At 35.5% G+C, this 22,475-nt stretch overlaps 1 protein-coding gene across 1 annotated transcript in view; it reads left to right on the plus strand.

The window, feature by feature from the left end:
* Window positions 1-22,475, plus strand: part of HAO1 (hydroxyacid oxidase 1) — a 77,051-nt gene that overhangs the window by 47,876 nt on the left and 6,700 nt on the right. Inside the window, exons 4-7 of the mRNA XM_074209481.1 lie at window positions 5,003-5,178; window positions 12,441-12,532; window positions 18,327-18,485; window positions 18,568-18,637. Coding sequence (XP_074065582.1) covers window positions 5,003-5,178; window positions 12,441-12,532; window positions 18,327-18,485; window positions 18,568-18,637 — 497 coding nt within the window. The remainder of the gene's footprint in view (window positions 1-5,002; window positions 5,179-12,440; window positions 12,533-18,326; window positions 18,486-18,567; window positions 18,638-22,475) is intronic.

Below are 22,475 nucleotides of genomic sequence, written 5' to 3' on the forward strand. Positions count from 1 at the left end.
CTGATCTGTAGAATACATATGCGATAGGCATGTGGAAATTGGAATGGGAGCATGTTCCTGAGAATGGAGAGTAGGGGTTTTAACTGCTTTTGGAAGAAAGGAGAATGAAGTCAGCTCAACCAATTAATTCCTCAGGCCCTTAGGCAAAACTCCTCTTTCTCTACATCCTGTGGAGATTGTCCAAGGTCTGAGAGATCCAGAGTTGAGATCGTGCTGTTGAGCCAACATCAGAAAGGTTAAAGAAGATTAAAAAGTCATAAAAATAACTAAGATAAAGAGAAAAATGACACATCTGTTTTAACATTGACCTTTAATGTTGTATAATGGGAATAGGTAGTACAGTAGATGAAGTGCTGGGCCTAGAATCTGGAAGACTCATCTTCCTGAGTTCAAATCCAACCTCCTGTGTGACCCTGGGTAAGTCACCTAACTATGCCTTAATTCCTCATCTATAAAAATGATCAGGTGAAAGAAATGGCAAACTACTCTATTAGGAAAATCCCAAATGGGTCACAAAGAGTCAGACAAGTGAAATGACTGAACAACAAAATAATGATAAACTAAGTGGCTTGGCCTGAAAATGTATCACTACATTTTGTCAACTATTCCATAAATGTGTATTTATTGGGAGAGTGACTCTAAGTTTACTCTGATGATGACCAAACCTAGAAAAAGGTTAAGTGGAGACAAACCCTGAGTAGTTGCCACAAGTTGTGACAGTTATCTTTACCAACAGATTGAGGAATTAGGGTCTTTAGTTACCTCTTCTATATTATTTTTTGCTTTATCTCTTTCTGTGTAGAAATCTTTTTTTAGTAGTACATTGAATTGATATCAGTGACTTGTTTTGGTGGTTTGGTAGTATCTGTATCTGTGATTTCATCAGATTCCCAATTTGAAATCCACTTCATTGATTCAGGTCACAACTCATTTCTAATTTAGTCTTAGAGTTACCTTGACCAACAAGAAGTTAAATGAATTTCCCATGGCAATGTTATTTGTCCTTCACTCTGAAAGAAGACCACAACATCAAGGGAGTGATGCCATGACAAATACATGAGATGGATCTGAGTTGAGGGGGAGCTATGCTAAGTAACCAGACTCACTTTTTCCTCTGGAGCCAGATATGAATCAGGATGACTGGAGAGGGTCCTGGATGTGAGGATTTGCGGTTTAATGACTTGTTTAGGTTCACACAGTAGTAAGTGTATAGTGACTGAGGCCAGATTTGAACTCAGGTCCTCCTGATTCCAGTGCCAATTCTCTATTCACTGTACCACCTAACTTCCAAGATAGCTAGTATGTCTAAGAGGAAAGACTCCAACCAAGGTCTTCACTGTTTTAAGGTCAGATTTCTATCTACTATACTATGCTGTCTGTCAATATTCAATAGATGATTAATTATCCCAACCAAATATTCTCCCCAGCCATTTCCTTGACATCTTTCCTATATCACACATGCATCTCTTCCCTCCTTTCCCACTTTTTTTTTTGTGAAGATATTAATGGAATCAATATTACAAGTTCTTTTGCAAAGGGTGTGTCAATTTACCCTACTCACCATTCCTGTAAATTCCTAAATCAAAACACACTTCCCTGGCTACCACTTCCTCTTAGATGTTGACTTCCCCTACTGGGTTGTAAACTCCTTGAGAGCTAGGATTGTTTGCATTTGCATGTTTATCCCTAGTTCTTAGTACAGTGCTGGGCCTATACTAGTAAGTGTTTCATAAATGGTTGTCATTCATTTGTTCATTAATTCATTCATTCATCAGAAGTGTGCATTATTGAAAGGCAGCATAATGTAGTTGAGAGAGAACTGGTCTTGGAGTTAGGTTCAAATTTTGCCTTTAATACAATTGACTGTGTGTCTCTGGATAATTCATTTACTTCTTAGTGACCCCTAAAACTCTCTAAAATTATAAACTGCAGAACATTTGCAGACATATTGGTGGAGGGGGTTTCTTCATGAAGAGTATCCTACTCTGATGTTTCAGATCCTTACATAAAAAGAGAACAAAACAATCATAATTATCACTTTCACTATTGCTGTTGTCATGCAATTATTCTTTAACAAGTTTATTTAGTATTAAGGCAATGTCTTTGGAAGGATTAGGTGAACATTGTATTTGAAGGAAATAATAATTTTTCAGAACAATGCTGAGGATTGTCTTGCCAAAGGATGTTATTACTTTTGTGTCTTAGAGTAGGCAGGACCTGTGTGATCTGAAACTTCAAATGTTTCTTGAGCAATCTGATCCCTCCAAACTATGTCATTTATTTTAATATTTGTCCTTTCTTAATGAAATAAAATACTTGAAAATTGCAATTTCTTCTGTTCTTCATGTATGCCATAATTCAAATAAAATGGCATTCATGGAGACTTTCTGCAGAACTATCAGCAAAATACTTGATCATCTCTATAAAAGATATCTGAAAACTTGTTCTTGGCTTGACTTTGAACAAAGTTTGAGAGTAACAACAAGGTCCCATTGTGCACAGAAATTTCTGTAAGGCAACATTCATTCAAGTGTTGATCTGTATTTCACATTCCAAGAAAAACAACAGTTATTTATATAATTTTATCCATGTTTCTGTTTTTTTCCTATCCATCCCCCTCTCCCTGAGTACCCCCTCCCCATCAAACCCTCCCACAAAGTTACAGCTGAAAACCTGGAGCTTGTAAAGGGAGGGTAGCACACACACACATGCTTTTGCCTTCTTTGTGTCATGACAGAAACTAGATTGACAAGAGTGTTTTTTCACTTCTTCTTCTTCTTCTTCTTCTTCTTCTTCTTCTTCTTCTCCTCCTCCTCCTCCTCCTCCTCCTCCTCCTCCTTGTCTTCTTCTTCTTCTTCTTCTTCTTGTCCTCCTCCTCCTCCTCCTTCTTCTTCTTCTTGTCCTCCTCCTCCTCCTTCTTCTTCTTGTCCTCCTCCTCCTCCTTCTTCTTGTCTTCTTCTTCTTCTTCTTCTTCTTCTTCTTCTTCTTCTCCCACCCTCTTTCTCTTCTTTGTAAAGAATGGATTATTTACATGTTTCATATTCCCAATATCATTTTCATATAATTTTCTGTAGGACATGAAAATATTCATTTATTTAAAGGAATGTTCCATTAATTAAATCACAGAATCTAAGAATTGACAGATATCTCGAAGATCATTCAGTCCATCGGTAACTGACCAAGAATTCTTTTTACAACATTTCTGATGGCTAGTCATCCAGATTTTGCTTGAAGACTTGCAGTAGAGATGGGGAAGTGGAAGATTCATTGACTCCAGAGGCATCTTTGTTTTCAGATAGCTTATTAGAAAGCTTTCCTTTTATCCATCCTAAAATGCCTCTCTGTAATTTTGACCAACTGTACCTTGTTCTTCCCACTAGAGCTTGAAAACACAAAAATAATCCAAACATTCATATAATAAGACTTCAAATGTTTAAAAAGATTATAGAGACCTAGAATGCTATTTCTCTCCCTACCACTACCACCATATACACCAACCCTGACTTCTCTTTTCTTTCTTTTTTTTTTTTTGCTTTTTTTAGATTTTTGCAAGGCAAATGGGGTTAAGTGGCTTGCCCAAGGCCACACAGCTAGGTAATTATAATTAAGTTTCTGAGGTCCGATTTGAACCCAGGTACTCCTGACTCCAAGGCTGGTGCTCTATCCACTGTGCCACCTAGCTGCCCCCTGACTTCTCTCTTCTAAGTAAAATATTCTCAGTTTCTTTAACCAATCTTCATTTGGGATGATCCCTGTGGTCCTCCTCTGGAAGACTCCCAGTTTATCTATATGCTTCCTAAAATGAGATACTCACAATTGAATACAATATTTCAGCTATGGTTTGACTAGGGCATATTATAGCAGGATTAAACTCCACTGGACCTAGATAATATGCCTTTCTTGTTGCAGTTTTAGATCATATTATAATTTTTGGCTGCCATATTGCACTATCAACATATTGAATTTATTGTGGTCACAGTTCTGGGGCTACATGATAATATATATAACCAACAAATGCTCTGATTAAAACAAATACTTTAAGCATGTTAGCTAAAAAGCTTTATTGCAAGCTAATGAACTGAATGAAGACTTTCACTTTTGACACAAATAAATGTGGTATTCTTTTATGATTTTCAGTGGTCTTCTAAGTACATAAAATTACAGTGCCAAATAGTAAGTTTCTACCAGGGAAATATTGTTAACATTATCTCAAGAATCAGCTAGAATGATTTATGTCCTTAAGAGTCCATACATATGCCTTTCTATGGCCTACAGTTGCTTGTCTGGTAGAAAAGCACTTCATAAAAATAATCTATTAGATTATACACAATTTAATTGGATATAAGAGTATTTGAAAGTTCACCAAAAAAAGAGAAAAGATGCAAAATGTAGGTATTTTAGTGCAGAAACAGAGATATGGGGAATTTTGGGGAAGAGGACAGGAGAAGGAAAATTATATACCTGCTATTATTAGACTTTTTCATGATAACTACTGGGAAGTATGTTTGGTTTGTACAAAGTCGGTTGGTGAATGGAGATAGCCGTGTTTACTGCAGTTTTAGCCTTAACAGAGAAGACAAAATAGTTGAAAAAGTTGGTGGAAATTTGTTGGTCATCTGCCACCACAGTATGTTTTTCACTAATGAAGACATGTTTATGGTACAGAAGCTGTATCTATATAGACAAACAAGTTTTAAAAAGAAAACATGGGTCAAGTTAATTAGTTACAACTTGCCTATTTCACTCCCTTTCCAAAAAATAACTTTTTTTTGTACAGATGCAGTCTATTGATATAAGATAGTTGAAAGAACTTGGCAGAACTGAAATAAGAGGCCCAAATGGTTAGATCTGACCCACCGTTTGGCAGAGCATACCACAGAAGACAAAAAATTAATAACTCAATGCAGGAGGAAGATTAATTTTTATTTCATTCAAAGAATCATTGTTCCTTTCTGTAATAATATAAATCCATTCTTTAAGTTGATTTATGTCTCTATTTCAGGATGAAAAATTTTCAAACCAATGATTTGGCCTTTTCTTCTGAGGAGGGTTATGGAGACAACAGTGGCCTTGCAGAGTATACAGCTAATGCGATTGATTCTTCAATTAACTGGAAAGATATTACTTGGCTGAAGAACCTGACAACCCTCCCAATTGTTGCCAAAGGCATCCTCCGAGGTTCATTCATTTCTTCATTTATGAACATACAACATTTAAAACTTTTACAAAATATATACTCTTTATGACTATGCAATGTAATTTGATTTTTTTGATGGAGAGATTGGCACATAGAAAAATGAAGATAAAAGCAAGAAGACACTCTCCTACTATTTAATGAAAGATTCTTTGCCTATATAATGTTCTTGATCTGCACAGTGGGAAAGTAGCATCATAAGAATTAGTTGAGCAGCTCCTGTACATAGGATGAACATTTTAAAGACATTGGTATATATGATTTCATTTAGCAAATTACTATTTTATAGCCCCCCAAGTCATGAAACTTAGGACCAGTCAAAAGACTATGGGAAGGATCATACATCATTAATCAGGTTAGCCTGTATTTTAGAACTAAATGTTAAGATAGGTCAGACAGAGAGGAAGTATTAAACTCCTACAAACAGAATCTTCACATTGGTAGTATCTATACAACTGAAAAGAAATGCTTAATGGGGGGGGGGGGGAGGAAAATCACCTCCAAATGGTAAAGTCATTGTATTATTGTTTAAAGACATCCAGTGTGTTTCTTTAAAAATACAGGATTTATTCCTGTTAAGATAAAATGGCTATCTCCCCCCAACCCCCGCAACCCTTCCTGGATGCTCTCTCCCAACTCATGCTCCCCTATCATTTTCAAGGCCTTGTCCCTCCTCTGGCCTCAAATTTTCCCACTTGTTCTGTTAACTAATAGCTAGAACCAATAGGCAAGTGTGAAAAGCATAGTGACAACCTTTTTTCTTTTCCTTATCTTTTTTTAAATGAGAATTGGTGACTTAAATAAGGAGAATATTTAATCTTCAAGTATCTAAAGCATTAAGCCATTAAAACTTCAAGAAATCTTAGTTGTTCTCATAGGTCTCACAGCTTATTCAGAACTGAGGAATATGAAATACTGATTAATTATACAATAGCAGCATGTCTTAGAACCTAGAAAGTTTTCTTTTTTCTAATTGATATTTTATTTATTAACTACATGTATGAAAGTTTTTCAGCATTCATCTACATGCTTATGCATATTTTTAAGTCACATAATTTTCTTCAACCCTCCCTTCCCACCTTCCTTCCTTCAATAGCGAACAGACTGGGGAATATTGTACATACACATTTGTGTTTAACATTTTTATAGATTAGTCATTTTCTGTATGAGGAATTAGGATTAAGGGAAAAGAAAGAAAACCTTGAGATTGGAAAGAAAAAAAGAGAAATTTTTTATTTTGTTTTGTTTTCTTCTTTCTTCTTCTGGATGTGGATAGCATTGCCCTTAGCAGGTCTTCTAGAATTGTCCCAGCTCTTTGAACTGCTGAGAGGAGTTGCATCTATGGAGGTTGATCAATTAACAATGTTGTTCTTTTGGTTTAGCTCCCTTTGCTCAGTATCAGAAGGGTTTCTTTTTTTTGGTTTTGTTTTGTTTTGTTTTGTTTTTAGGTTTTTGCAAGGCAAATGGGCTTAAGTGACTTGCCCAAGGCCACACAGCTAGGTAATTATTAAGTGTCTGAGACCCTATTTGAACTCAGGTACTCCTGACTCCAGGGCTGGTGCTCTATACACTGCACCACCTAGCTGCCCCTCAGAAGGGTTTCTTAACCTTGCAAATAAGGGAGGAGAGAGAGAGAGAGAGAGAGAGAGAGAGAGAGAGAGAGACAGAGAGAGACAGAGAGAGACAGACAGACAGACAGGGAGAGGAGAAGACATTTGAAAATTGGATTTGGTGCTATGAAAGACATTTCAAAAACAATGTGTGTGAAACTAAGGAAATTCAGGGAAATTCAATTTGTACACATACCATTAATTCTGCCGCATTTTTGTATAACTAGTTTCTTTTATTTAATAAACAAAAAGCATTTCTTAAAGTAACAATTGCATCAAGCAACACATATGCTAATTTTGGACTTAAGGAAATCTGTTCTTAGAAATTCAGTAATCAACATTTCACAGATTTATTCTAGTCTCATTAAATCCTCCTCATCCATATTTACACTTATATTGACCAGAAGTTGCTCATCTTTTTCTGAATTTACTTTGAAACATAAAGGTGAAGATTATGTTTATAGAAATATAGGATGATTGCTGGGGAGTTCTGGATAAGACACATTGTTTCCTTACCACCATTATATTACCATGGAATTTGAGATACAATCTCTCTTACTATGGTCAAATTCTGCTCTTTGAAAGCTTCAACAAACTCCAAACATATACATGTGGACAGGATTTGATCGTCATTAGTTCACATGCTAACAAATATTGCATTCTTTGGGTAAAAGCTCAATCTGCATTCAGAGTTCTTCATTTCTCTCTTAGGAGGAAGATAATGTTTTTCATCTTGGGGCTTTTGGAATTATCTGTCCTGATCAGGGTAGTTGTCTTTCCCTGTTGATAATCATTACATTATTGCTGTTACTGTTTACAATATTCTCCTAGTTTTGATTGCCTTATTTTGCACAAGTTTTTATATGTCTTCCCAAGTTTCGCTGAAACCATCCTGTTAATCATTTCTTATAGTACAGTTGAATTCCATCATACTCATCAACAACTTGTTCATCTGATGGTCATCCCCTCAGTTTCTAATATTCTACCACCACAAAAAGGGCTGCTATGAATATTTTTTTAATTTATAGATGCTGTTATTGTTCAGTTGTTTCACTTGTGTCCAATTCTTCAAGAGCCCTTTTTGGGTTTTCCTGGCAAATTTCCTGGAGTTGAATGTCATTTCCTTCTCTAGTGCATTTTACAGATGAGTAAACTGAAGTAAACAAGGTTAAGTGACTTACTCAGGGTCTTACAGTTAGTATCTAAGGCCAGATTTAAATATATAAAAGATAAGTCTTCCTGACTTTAGGCCTAACTACCACTACAAACAGGACTTTCCCCCTTTTCTTTGAAATCTTTGGGATACAACCTATTAGTGGTATTACTGGGAAAAGAAGGTATATACAGTTTTATAGTTCTTTGAGCATAGTTCCAAACTATTCTCCAGAATTGTTGCATCATTTCACGATTCTACCAATAATATATTAGTGTTCCTATTTTCTTACAATCCCTCCAGCATTTATAATTTTCCTTTTCTATTGTTAGAATTGTTTTAAATTGCATTTCTCTTGTTAATAGTGTTTTAGAACACTATTGATAGCTTTTATTTCTTCTTCTGAAAACAGCCTATTTATATTCTTTTGACAATTATCAATTAGGAATGGCATTTTTATTTACAAATTTGACTCAGTTCTCTATATATGTATTTGAAAAAATGAGATCTTTATTAGAGAAAATTGCTGCAAACCCCTGTAACCTTTTCCTACATTAGTTCTAATTTTAGCCACATTGGTTTTGTTTTTGAAAAAATATTTACATTTCATGAAATCATTTTTTCATCTCATGATCCTCTTTTTTTTTTCTTTTGTCATGGATCTGACAGATACATTTTCCCATGCTTCCTTTAAGTCTAAATTATTTACTCATTTTAGCCTTGTTTTGCTATATGGTGTGAGATGTTGGTCTAAGCCTAGTTTCTGTCAAACTGTTTTCCAGTTTTCCCAGCAACTTTTGTTAATTGATGAATTCTTGAATTCACTTTTTAAGCATTAATCTTTTCTGCATTCTAATATGTATATATTTTAAATTTATGAATGTGTATATATGTGTGTGTCTCTATACACACACATATACACACAGAATCACAGAATTTTTGAATTGAAAGGGACATCTTAGAAAACATCTAATCTGGCTCACGCACAGGAACAAGATACCCTCAGCAACATCTCTGACACATGATCATCTCTCTAGACCTTGCTTTAAGACTTTAGTCTTAAGTGAATGGGACTCCATTATTGCCTAAGCAGACTATTATATTTACTTAGTGCTAATTACTTTGAAAATTTTCCTTATAATAGATAAATATTTACTTTTTTTATATATAATTCCTACTCATCGTCCTGGTTCTGCCCTTAGGAGCAGGAAAGGTTTAGGCCCTCTTCTGTGTGACAGCCCTTTTCAAATATTTGAAGGGTGTCATTATCTTCTAACCTCAACTTTTCTCTTCTCTAAGCTAAATATTTCTCTTTTAGTGAACAATTTTTTCCACGTTTCATCATTTCTAGGTCCATGCAATGGTGCTCCAGGTATCTGAAAATAAAACAGAAAGAAAATTTTTAAAAAATCAATTCTTTTCAAATTAAGCCAAACATTTAAAACAGGTTTCATATACTAGAGACTGTGTAGATCCAGAATATTCAAATGACAAAAAGAAAACAGAATAATTGTTACCTCAACTAACTTGAGATATTATCTATCACACAAGGTTATGAGAACTGATTGAATTAACATTTATAAAATACTTTGCAAAAACCTGAAAGCAGTATATAAATGCTAGTTGTTGTAATTATTATAAAGACCTACTTATATCTGAATCCTGACTCTTATGCTTACTACTTATGTGGCACTGGATCTTAGTTTATCTGTAAAATGAGGGCCTTCAACTGGATTGTGTCTTATGACCTTCTTGAAATAAGTGTATTGTTAGGAGTAGAAATAGCATAAGTAGTCCTCTCTGAGAGTTTGGTAGAGAAAGTAAATAGAGATTTTGAATGATAGCCTTAGGGAATGGAAGGTATTTTAAATCATGGACTTAAATATGTTTTAGTAGGGAGGGAAGAAGCAAGTGGGTAAGGAGAAACTGGAGAAAAGACAATGAAAAAAATGAAGGATGGGGGCTATCTCCTGGAGGAGAGAAGATGGGTTAGGAAAAAAGAGAACGACTGGAGGGATTAGCCTAGGCAATCATTTGAATTTGAAGCAAAGACAGAGAGAATATGGGTAATATAAAGAGGTTTTAATATGTGGAATATTCAGAATCATACAATCAAGAATACTTCAGTGATCTCAGAGGTCATCTAGTCAAATCCATACTTGAACAGGAACTCCCATCACTACATTTTTGATGTGAATGAACATTCAGTCTTTTCTTGAACAACTTTAATGAGGGAAAATTTATTCCTTTCCTAAAAGGCTACTATTCATTTTAAATTTTAGATAGCTCTAATTGTTAGGAACTTGTTCCTGATGTAGCTTTGATATGGCCTCCAACATGGCTCCCATACCATCCTTATGGTTATTCCCAATTACTACTCATAATGATAGTTCTGGAGGATTTCCTGGGGAAGAGTGTTGGTCACAGATTGATCATGTGGCTACTACTTAAACCATAGGTCAGCTAATCTTGGCATGGAGGCACTATACTTCTACTGTTTGCCATCATAGCTCTTTGGCTGTCACTAATGTGCCCCCCGATTTATGTAAAATTAATCATAAAGACATTAATGATTCTTTTTGTTTTTCTGCAAGTCAGTGGGGTTAAGTGAGTTGCCCAAGGTCATATAGTATCAGAAGTTGAATTTGAACTCAGGTCCTCCATAGCGCCAATCAAGCTGCCCCCAACACCTTTGAATTTTAAATATAAAACATTTAATAAGCAATGATCCCAAATAATAACAATTATAACATCTACTCACTGAAAACCAAAATCAGGGATAATAAAAAGATATATAACAATCTATCTAATAACCTGAGTCACAATAACTGTGGGCATGAGTGAGTCCATACTTACTGAAACCAAGTAAGGAGACATATGAATAGGGAAATTCATGGACCTGATATAAGCATGATATTAAATGGTAAACTTGGAAATCCTTGGTTTCTTTAAAAAAATGTATCTCTATCATGTATCACTTCCTGACCCAAACTGTTTCTCTGTTACTCTTAGACCATTGAAGTTTGGCTTAGTTCTTTTAGCTCAAAGCCACCTTTGGCAGGGTCCTGAAACAGCTTATAATCTTTTAGCAACATATAGCATCACAGCTTCAAGAAAAATGACTGCAAAACTGATCTTGCTCCTCCCTCTATCCTTTCCCCCTCTTTTAAACTATAGGGAAAATAAAGATTGAGAGTTTTTCCTGCTCTCTAAAGTTGTACATGGTACTAGCAGAAATTAACCCAGAGAGCTCTTCGCAGAGTATCATAATACAACTCTCCTAGAGTGAACTTCCAGTAGCTCCAGAGCCTTTATAACATTAGCAAGTCCTCTTTTCTTCAGACAATCAGCTTCAGTAAAGCTATGTCTCTCTGCCAATCAACAAAGCTCTTTAAACATCTAAAGAGCCTGCCTATCAGCTTTTAGGAGTCTTCTAGTTTGTCAGGCTTCTAATCTCTGGTTTAATCTGACTCCTCTCTCAGCTTCTTCTCATCTCCTGTGCTCTTCTGATTACCTTTCTCTGTCTTCTAATGCCTTTGAGTAGATCTTATCATTATCCCATAGTTCTCAAAGAGTGAAGTTACAGTATTGCAGCTCTAACTTTCAAAACTCTAAAAACAATTAATGAGTCAATATACTACAATGTATTGAGTACATTATCACAGAATTCTGTGCTTTTCTTTCAAACAGGTCCTCTCAGTCAAAACATTTTTCTTCAAAATAGTTTTCTTTCAGGTCCTCAGAATAGTCTGTATTTTTCCTCTAACATTTATTTGTCTGGTGTGAGGTGGGGGGTGGAACTGTGTTTTTTATCAAACTGGGTTTTTTTTTTATCAGTGTTCTTTACACAAATATTTTTTCTGCCCTCTTTAGCAAACAAATATCCATAAACAATGGGGGCAGTCCGACCTTACTCTTAGATCAAGCCTAAATTTATCTCTGTAAATTTTATTCATTGCTACTAGTTTTGTTCTTTGAGGTCAAACAAAGCAAGTATAATCCTACTTCCTATTTGAATTCCATTGAACTACTTGGAGATCATTTTCATATTCTCCTAAATTCTGTTCATTTAAATTGAAACTTGTAATCTTGTCAATTTATTGGGATCATAATTATAAATATATATGTATGTATATGTATAGATCTATGTTCTTTTATTTAATCATTTATTAGAATTTTTCATTTGGAGCATTTTATTATATTATATTAACTATCATTGGCTAAAATTGAACAGCCAGTCTAATGCAGTTGCCCTAGCTCTCAGTCCTTATTTAAAAAAAAAATACATTCTGCTGGGGTGGGGTAGAGAGGGGAAAGGATACAAGATCCATTAAAAAACATTCCTCAAATCTATATTTTAAGGTAAAAAAATTTAAAAATCTATTTTTCAAAAATTCTACTTGGATTTAGATCTTTTTATAGACACGAGACATTTGCTACAGTTTAGCTTTAATTGCTGCACTGCCGAATCATGTTTTTCCAGCTGATGATGCCAGGGAAGCTGTGAAATATGGTGTCAATGGGATATTGGTGTCCAATCATGGTGCTCGCCAACTGGATGGAGTACCTGCCACTGTGAGTACTGATAACAAGGTGATTTGAGTATGTACTCAAGTATTCCTGGCAAAATTTCTATTGCACTTTCTTTTTAGCCATTTTTTCTATGTCTGGTTTGATCATGGTCTGTCTTTTTTGTGTATGTGTGTGTATATGTAGCCATCAAATAATGATCCACATATAAACATATGTCAAATGGTTTTTAAACTCAACAAGCATTTACTGGTAAGAATATTATGTCATCAGGCTATTTACTCAACTTTTAATGAATGTACCAGCTGATCTCTAAGGCTTATTCTCACTCAAAAATTTTGAGGTACTATATGATTAACTTACTACTTTGTGAATTAAATACTAAACTGGGAGGTAGGAGACCCGTATTCTACCAACTGTGTGATCTTAGGTATACTGCCTAATTTTCTATATTTCAATACTCTCATCTGTGAAAATGAGGGACTTATTTTATTTCTTGTGTACCTTTCAGTTCTATAATTCTGTGATTTATGCTTAGATTAGATTATTTTACTTAAGTAATTTAAATTGGTCTCTGGGTTAAGAAAATGATCCACTTCTCACCCTTTCTTTAAACACTTTTCCTGTGCTTAGTGATTTGATGGTTTGACTACTGACTAGTGAATTAACTTTAATTAGTAAGCAAGTAAGTTGCATTTGATTCCTCACAAATGAATTGAGTAGTTGATTTGGTCAAAATGGCCCACTCAGTGGTTTGTGGGATCAGAGTCAAGGTCCCAAGTATCTTTTAACACAGAGATAATTGAGATGTGGATACTAAAGATCTAATTCTGGATCTATCTGATAATAGGCTATAACCACTAGGAAAAGACCTATAGGATCCTTGATATATATCACTTTTCAGACTCTCATAGGAAATGATCCCTTCAGGCACATATTGACTTAGAAAACCACAAATTGTCATTATTTATGTTTTGTTTTATTACTATTTTGTTAAATATTTCCCAATTGCATTTTATTCTGGTTTGACTGGTACCCTTTACAGGCTGCAAGTTTGACTTTTTTGGGGGGCAGAGAGGAAGTGAAATGGAAAGAATACCAGACCTGGGTTCAGGAAGACTCATCTTCATGAATTCAAATCTATCTTTAGAAACTAAATAACTATGTGACCCTGGGAAAATCTGCCACAGTTTTCTTATCTGCAAAATTTGGAAAAGGAAATGGCAAACTACTCTAGTATCTTTGTCAAGAAAACTCCAGATGGGGTCATGAAGAGTCATAATGGCCTGGAAAATGACAGAACTGAAGTTTGACATTTCTGGTATAGATCATAAGATTATAAGATTCCCCAGCTTGAATATAAACTCTTTGAAGGCCCCAATTGTTTTATTCTTTTTATTTTTTCTCTCCCTATAAAATCTAGCAGAATTCAATTTATTTAATTTAATATTTAATATTTAATTTAATTTAAGGCAGTGGGGTTAAGTGACTTGGCCCAAGGCCACACAGCTAGGCAATTATTAAGAGTCTGAGGTCAAATTTGAACTCAGGTCCTCCTGACTCCAGAACTGGTGCTCTATCCACTGTGCCACCTAGCTGCCCCCAGAATTCAATTTAAATCAGTAAACATTAGTTAAGCACCTACTGCTAAATTCTGGAGATAGAGATAAGGAAAAAAAAAAGACAGTCCCTGTCCTCAAGGAGCTTAGATTCTAATGGGAGAAGCTCAAAGGGGAGCTTAAGGAGGGATGACAGGGAGAAAAGGTACCAGGTAGAAGGGCATGAAAAGGTAAAGTTGAATCTAGGAGTTTAACTGGTATGAAATAGTTGGACTGTGAGCTCTCTTTCAATAAATGGAGGTTCAGTGCCAGGAAGTCTTTTATTGATATTGTTATTGTTTAGTTGTTTCAGTTTTGTTATTACATCTGGGTTTCCTTGGCAGATACTGAGTTGTTTTGCCCTTTCTTTTTCCAAATGATTTTAGAGGAGAAAATTGTGGCAAATAGGATTGTGAGTTGCCCAAGAACACACAACTAGAGAGTTGAATTCAGGAAGATGAGTCTTCCTGACTCCAAGTCTGGCACTCTATCTACTGTGCCACCTAGCTAAACCATCTAGTAACCTTCTAATATTGATTGAGTACTTAGTAAATAGAAAGCACCCAGAACTTAGCACAGTGTCTGGTGCGTCATAAATGATTAATAAAATCTTGTTTATTGATTGATTGCTGCCTACTTTATGTCCAGCCTTATGCTATATATAGAACAGAGCTTGTAGAATGATTAATATAGAAACCAAAATAATCTTATAAGCAAATCAGAAAGTCTTAATCTTTACTGTTTCATGGTTCCCTTTGGCTGCCTGGTGAAACCTATGGAGTCTTTTGCAGAATAATGCTTTTAAATACATAAAATACAGAGGATTACAATCATATTGAAATATAGTTATCAAAATATTTTTAAAAATAAAGTTGACAGATCTCATGTTACAAACTATATTTTTATAGGTTAGAATGAACTGAAAAATCTGTTAAAATGAAATTGAATAGGAATAAATGAAAGTTCTAGAAATGGACATTGTAAGTACATGACAAAGTAGATAGTAATCTATGTCAAAAATGATCTAGGTATTTCAATGGATTGCAAACTCAATAGCTACCAAGTGTGATTATGGTACTCACAAAAGCTAATATCATTGAGGCTGTGCTAAGAGAAATAAACTATTTGGAAGTAGGGAGCTGCTGGTCCCCATCCTGGTGAACTTTTAGGAAGGACCTTGATATCCTAGAGAGTGTTAAGAGGAAAGCAACCAGAAATCATTTCCTATGAGGATAGACAGAAGAAACTAACTGGTAGTATGTAACTTAGAAAAGGCTTATGACCACTTAAGTGGCCACTTGATTTATCCTTGAATGCTCTGGAATCAGGAACATGTGAGTTCAAATCTAACCTCAGATATTTATTATTATTTATCTGACTGGGCAAGTTCTTTAATCTCTATCTGTCTCAGTTTCCTCAACCATAAAATAGAGCACACCATCTGAGGTTGTCACGAGCATCAAATGAAATAGTTGTAAAGTACTTTACAGGTGCTGCCTAATATTGTGTGATATTGGAATAGCCAATACCTGGAAGAATGTTTAGATTCATTTTTTTTTGTTCTAGAGTACAGAACTAAGAGTAATGGGTGAAAGCTGCAAAGAGACAAATTTAGTGATTATATGAAGGAGAGGGATAGGAAGGGTGGGGAGATGAAAAAATCATAGTTTGTTAAAGGTGAAATCAGCTGCCATGGAAGGTAATGAATTCTTCTGCACTGAAAATCTTAAGGTATAATAATAATAATTAATAATAATAATGATAATTAACATTTACATAATGCTTACTAGGTGCCAGACACTGTGTTAGGTCTTTGCAATTATTATCTCATTTGATTCTTACAACAATCTTGGGAGGTAACTGCTATTATTATCCCCCTTATACAGATGAGGAAAATGAGGCAACCAAAGGTTAAGTGACTTGTACAGGTTCACATAGTTAGGAAGTGTCCCACTGGATCTAAGCTCTGATTGTGCTGAATGCAGATATCCAACTCTTTATCCACTGTGCCACTTGTCAGGAATGTTGTAAAGAAAAACATTAAGTAATGGTTGAATTAGATGGATGGATTGTGACATCTCCTCAAATTCTAAGATTAGTCTGTACTTCTGTGAGTTTGGTCCTTGCTCTGAAGTTGATAATCTTGTGAGGGAAATGACATCATGAAAGATAACAACAAGGATTAAATTAGGGCAGGTTCCAGCCAGTGCTTGACCTGTAGACATGATTAATAAATGTTTCTTGAATTGGATTGAAAAGTACAATACAGGGGTGGCTAGGTGGCTCAGTGGATAGGGAACCGGCCTTGAAGTCAGGAGTACCTGAGTTCAAATCTGGCCTCAGACACTTAATAATTACTTAGCTGTGTGACCTTGGGCAAGCCGCTTAACCCCACTGCCTTGCCACCCCCCCAAAAAAAACAACAAAAAAGAAAAAAAGTACAATACAGAGAACATATTTTGCTACGGAAGTCAGGAAGTGGAAAAATTATTGCTAACGATTTCATTAAAGGGTGAGACTTGAGTTGTCTCTTGATGAAGGAATGCTATTTGTGTGCCCCTTAATTATACTGTAATAATTGCTAGCATTTATAGATAATGTCTTAAGGTTTACAAAGTGCTATCTCTATCTATCTATCTATCTATCTATCTATCTATCTATCTATCTATCTATCTATCTATATTATCTTATTGGATCCTCACAACAGCCCAGGGAGATTGTGATGATTATTCCCATTTCTTTTTTTTTAAATTACTTCCATTTCTTTTTAAGAAGGTGAAACTGAGGAAGACTGAATTTAAGCAACTTGCCTAGGGTCACACAACTAGTAAGTGTCTGAGAGTGAATCTACCTCAGGTCTTCCTGATTTCCAGATCTAGCATGATAACAACAATAACAATAACAATAACAATGATAATGATGATGATGATGATGATGATGTTTGTCCTTCATTCTCAAAGAAGATTATGACATCAGGCAGTTATGCTGCTAAGTCACCAGCCTCACTTTCTTCTCTGGAGTCATCTGGGTCCAGTGGTCAGATATGAATCAGGATGACTGGAGATGGATGGACCTGGATGTGGGTCAGTCAGGGTTAAGTGACCTGCCCAAGGTCACACAGCTAGTTAGTTCAAGTGTCTGAGGTCAGCTTTGGATTCCTGTCCTCCTGACTTCAAGTCCAGGGCTCTACCTACTGAGTCACCGAGCTCCTCTCTATCACATATCTGCATTTTCTTGGATAGTCTATAGTGTAAATACTATATGTAATTATCTTAAACCTAAACTCAAAAAATGTTTTTCCTTTTTTGTGGATTGAAAGCTGAGATAACAATAGACTGTTATCATAGCTTGTCAGTACCTGGTAAATAAGAAATAGAATAGGGGCATAAAATAGTGGACTTATGTTGAATTTATTTATATAATCTATCCACTGAAACTTATACAGCACAGCAATGAAAGGTACATTTTGTAGAATTCGAACTCTATCTCTATAGTTGAAAATGCCAGACCATAGATAAAAAATTCTATCCTATAGATACATGACACCAATCTGGACTCAATTTTGCAGGACAAGGTTCATGTCATAAATGTCTTTCCTAGGTCATTTTTAGGCCATATTCAGTGTTTGAAATAACATAAACAGACGATTTGATAGGCTTTCAAAATGTGCATTGAACCCAAACTGGTTAATATTTTTCTCGTTTCTCCTTACAAATTGGGGAAATGTGCTTAATTACAGCTTGCATCATAGTTTGGAAATTGTAGCACTTATATGTTGATGTAATTTGCTTGAATATAAGAAGAAAGTTGTGTATATGTAAATTGATCCAAAGTATGTTTGGCAAGGTAGCAAAAACCAAATGGGAAGGGAGAAAAACTCACATTACATGCCAAACCATTCAGGGCTATGGGCCAGATTCTACCCTTATTCACTCTATGGTAGAAATCTGTGGCCAAATTCAGTCCTCGGTTCCTTACAGGAAACTTTCCCAGAGATTATCCCACCAACCCCAAACTTGAATGGAAAGGGAATGTTGATGCTTTTAGTTCCTAGTCCCTTCCTCTTCTGTTTTTTTTTTAAAGGAAATTGTTTTACTCTTGACCCTAAACCTGCATTCCTGTGGCCTACTGCTTTCACCTAAAATCCTGGTCTGGTGAGATTAGCAGCCTTTGGGTGGCCTTGGGAAAGTTCCCTTTAAGTGGACAGATGACATAATGGTTTCTGTCTTTTTCCTCTACAGATTGATGTCCTGCCTGAAATTGTAGAGGCTGTGGAGGGAAAGGTGGAGGTGTTCTTGGATGGGGGTGTACGTAAAGGAACGGATGTGCTGAAAGCCCTAGCTCTTGGGGCCAAGGCTGTATTTGTGGGGAGACCCATCATCTGGGGATTGGCTTATCAGGTAATTGAGTAATTAGATAAACAAATGTCTGGTATAGAATGAGCTAGACTAAGCCAAATACTTCCCTCTCTCATTTTACTAGGGAGAGAAAGGAGTGAAGGAGGTTCTGGAAATGCTGAAAGAAGAATTCCAGTTGGCCATGGCTCTTACTGGTGAGCTCTTAAGTCTTTCATCAAGGCAGTCAGTAGCATTTATTGTACCCCCTGCTGAATTTTGAACCTAAGAAGGCTGCTTTCCCTATAGTAATCATCTTGGAAAAATATATGGTTTCTGTCCTTTAGGAGTTGGTAATGTATTTGTAATACAGAACATAATCCTATGACTAAAAAGGACCATTTATATATCAAATGATTTCTGTAGGTAGATACTTTGATAATCATGTGCCAAAATCATATACAAGATATAGTCTCTGCTCATAAATAGCTCGGAGAGTTTTTGTTGGAGAGAAAGAATGGCAAGAATGACAAGGTAAAGGAGCAATCTGGAGTTTTGTTTGTTTTTTTTTTCTTCACAACTCTTATGATTTATTTGTATCGTTCAGGTCCATTGGGATGACAGCTGACTTTCTAGCATTTCCCCCAAGTGAATTTCCCTTGAAGGAAAGTCTCAAAAATAGAGTGGCATTATAATAATCTTGCTCTTGGGGAAAGGTGGGTGGCAAGGGGTGTTGTGTTAGTTGTTTTTAGGCTCCTGAGCTTCCACTGTGTGTGTGTGTGTGTGTGTGTGTGTGTGTGTGTTTTGAATTTTTTATTTAGGGTAAAATAAAGATTATTGCCTCACAGACTTAAAGCTGGAAAGGACTGTACAGGTCATGTAATCTGACAACTTTCTTTTATAGAAAAGAAAGGTGAGGACCAGAAAAATTAAATGAAGTGTCTGGGCTCATAGAGTCAATATGAATCTAAGTCCAGTGCTCTATCCACTATAACTCATTGCCTCAGATGTACAGGTTGTCCTGATTTATGTATATGTATTTTACCACGTGCATGCACATATTACCATATGCATATATGTATCTATGTATGCATATATATGCATACATATATATGTCTATATATGGACTTATAGAGCCAATATGAATCCAAGTCCAATGCTCTATCCACTATCACTGTCTCTCATGTACAGGTTGTCCTGAGATATATATATATATATATATATATATATATATATATATATTATACTTATATATTTATATACACAAATTGCATTTGTATTGGAATTCAGGGACCTTTTGACCTACATTTTTAGGGACATCCACAAACTGTATTCTTGTTTTAATTTATGGAATAAAATAAGCATTTTCATTACGGCACAATATAGTATAATAAAACAGATGATTGCACGTGAAACTGCAAATCTATTATGTTCAACTTGCTATTCCTTTTAAATAAATATTCTGATCTGTAGTCAGTCAATCAGTTTATCAATAGACATTTATTAAATGTGTACTATTGTGCCAGACACTATATGAAGCACTAGGAATACAAAGAAAGACAAAAAATAGTCTAAACCTATGGGGAAAAATAACAAGCAAATAATTAAATAAAGATAAGATACATATAAGAAAAACTAGGGGTTGTCTTTGTGGAATGGCACTAACATGAAGGAAGGTATCATGCAATTGATGGGACTTTAGCTGAAATTTGTAGGAAGCCAGACAAGCCAAGAGGCAAAGATGAGGAGGGAGTGTCACAGGCATGGAAGACAAACAATGAAAATGCTCAGAGATAGACTTTCATGTTAAAGTTGAGATATGAGAATACTTGAAAGATAGAAAGGAGTTAGGATATAAAGGCTTTGAAAGTCAAATTGGAGATGTTTTTTCAAATCATGACACTAATGAGGAGCTAATAGAGCTGATTAAATAGGGAACTGACATGATCAAAATTGCACTTTTGTTGTTTCAGTTGTTTTCAATAATGTCCAACTCTTTGCAGCCCCATTTGGGTTTTCTTGGCAAAGAGACTGGAGTGGTTTGCCATTTCCTCTTCAGCACATTTGACAGAATAGGAAACTGAGTCAAACAGTTAAGTGACTTATCCAGGATCACACAAGCTAGGAAGTATCTGAGGCCAGATTTGAATTCAGGAAACTCAGCTTCCTGTACTCAATGCCCTGTACTCTGTCCACTGTTGTCCCTATCTGAGTTGCCCCTCAGAATTGTACTTAAGAAAGATCAGTATATAAGATGAGTAGAAAATGCACTGAAATAGGGATAGACGTGAGACAAAGAGACCAAACCAACCAATAGGAGGTCAAGAATCTCTAAAAATGGGAGTTTCCTAGGAATACTTCCCCTTTCAGTGAAATTCATTTTAATAGGAACTTGTCTTTTAAAAAATCTTTTTGGGAAGTTATCTTTAATTTCATTTTAGTTAGTTTTTCACTTTTTTTTTTGGGAGGAAGGAGAGAGGGAGAATGGATACACCTTATCAGAGAGGTTTCAAGATGTGAAGTCACAAAGAAATGGCTTAAAAATATGCCTCTAATATTAGCTGTGTAATCTTGGACTTGTAATTTAAAAATTTATTCGGCACTTACTATTTAGCCACCAATAAACACTTTAGAAATACTATCTCATTTAATGCCTCCAAGAACTCTATGAGGTTGATACTATTATTATCCTCATTTTCAATTGAGGAAACTGAAGCATGTGGAAGTTAAATGATTTACTAAGTATCATTAACTAGTAATTTCCTGAGACCAGATTTGAACTCCTCTTCCTTAATCTAGGCTTAGGTCTCTCTCCATTATACCTATGATCTGGAGATGAGGATAATTATACTTATGTTACCTATTTCAGAGTTGTAAGACTTTAATGAAATAGTACACAATCTCACAAAAGCCTTTTGGGAGACTCTATCTATGCAAAATACTTTCCAAACATTCATGCTGATTGTTGCTATTGTTAGGAAGTTAATACATAAAAATAAAACAATAGCTAAAATACGAGATAATTTAAAACAGGAGAAAATAAATGAGCTTTATTAGTTCAAAAATTTTGGGTTGTTCTATAAAAGAAGTGGGCTTTGAATCTGGGCTTTAAAGTGGAGGAATACTGAAGGGAGAAGGAAGGAGAAGTATCATACTTAGTGGAGGAAATGTTGCTTGTGTAAAATTGAGGAAGAAAGAAAGCAGGTACCATGGTCATGCAGATCAATATAGCTTGAGATATAGTTAATAAGATTGGAAAAGTTGGTTGATAATTAAACTGGGGAAGGTAACTATAATTATAAGCTAAAATATGAGAAAAATTGGAGTTCATTTAAGCTTATGAACAAGATTGAGATGGTTTTTTAAAATGAATATTACTCTGGCAGTTGATGTAGTATAGGTGATTAAGACCTGAAGTAAAATAGTAAAAGCAGGAATGGAAAGAAAAAGAAGAGTCAAAATATATTATAAAATTTTTGAAGTACCTACTATGTTATGGTAAGCCCTGGGGATGCAAAAAAAGAGGCAAAATTTTGACAATACCCTCAAGGAGCTTACATTCTAATGGAGGAGGCAAGAAGCAAACAATGTATAGAAACAAACCATTTACAGGATAAGTGGAAATAAATGAGAAAGGGAAAACATTGTATCTAAGAGGGGCTGGAGAAGGCTTTCTGAAGAAGTTGGGATTTTAGTTGGGATTTAAAGACAGTCAGGAGGTGAAGGTGAGGAGGAAGAGCATTCCGGACAGAAAAGACTACCAGAGAAATTGCCTGGAGCTGAGCAATGGAGTGTCTTGCTCATGGAATGACTAGGAGGCCAGTGTCACTGGATTGAAGAATTTGTGTTGGGGAGTAAAATGTGATAAGACTGGAAAGGTAGGAGAATTTAGGTTATGAAGGACATTGAACATCACCTAGAGGATCCTAGGGGTAATGGGAGATGTATGGAATTTATGGTGTTGGGGTGGGTGACATGATCAGACTTGTGCTTAAGGAAAATCATGTTAGTTGCTGAATAGAAGTTGGAATGAACTGGAAAAAGATTTTGGGCAGG

This window comes from Macrotis lagotis, chromosome 1 (genome assembly GCF_037893015.1).
Source record: "Macrotis lagotis isolate mMagLag1 chromosome 1, bilby.v1.9.chrom.fasta, whole genome shotgun sequence".
Lineage (NCBI taxonomy): Eukaryota > Metazoa > Chordata > Mammalia > Peramelemorphia > Peramelidae > Macrotis > Macrotis lagotis.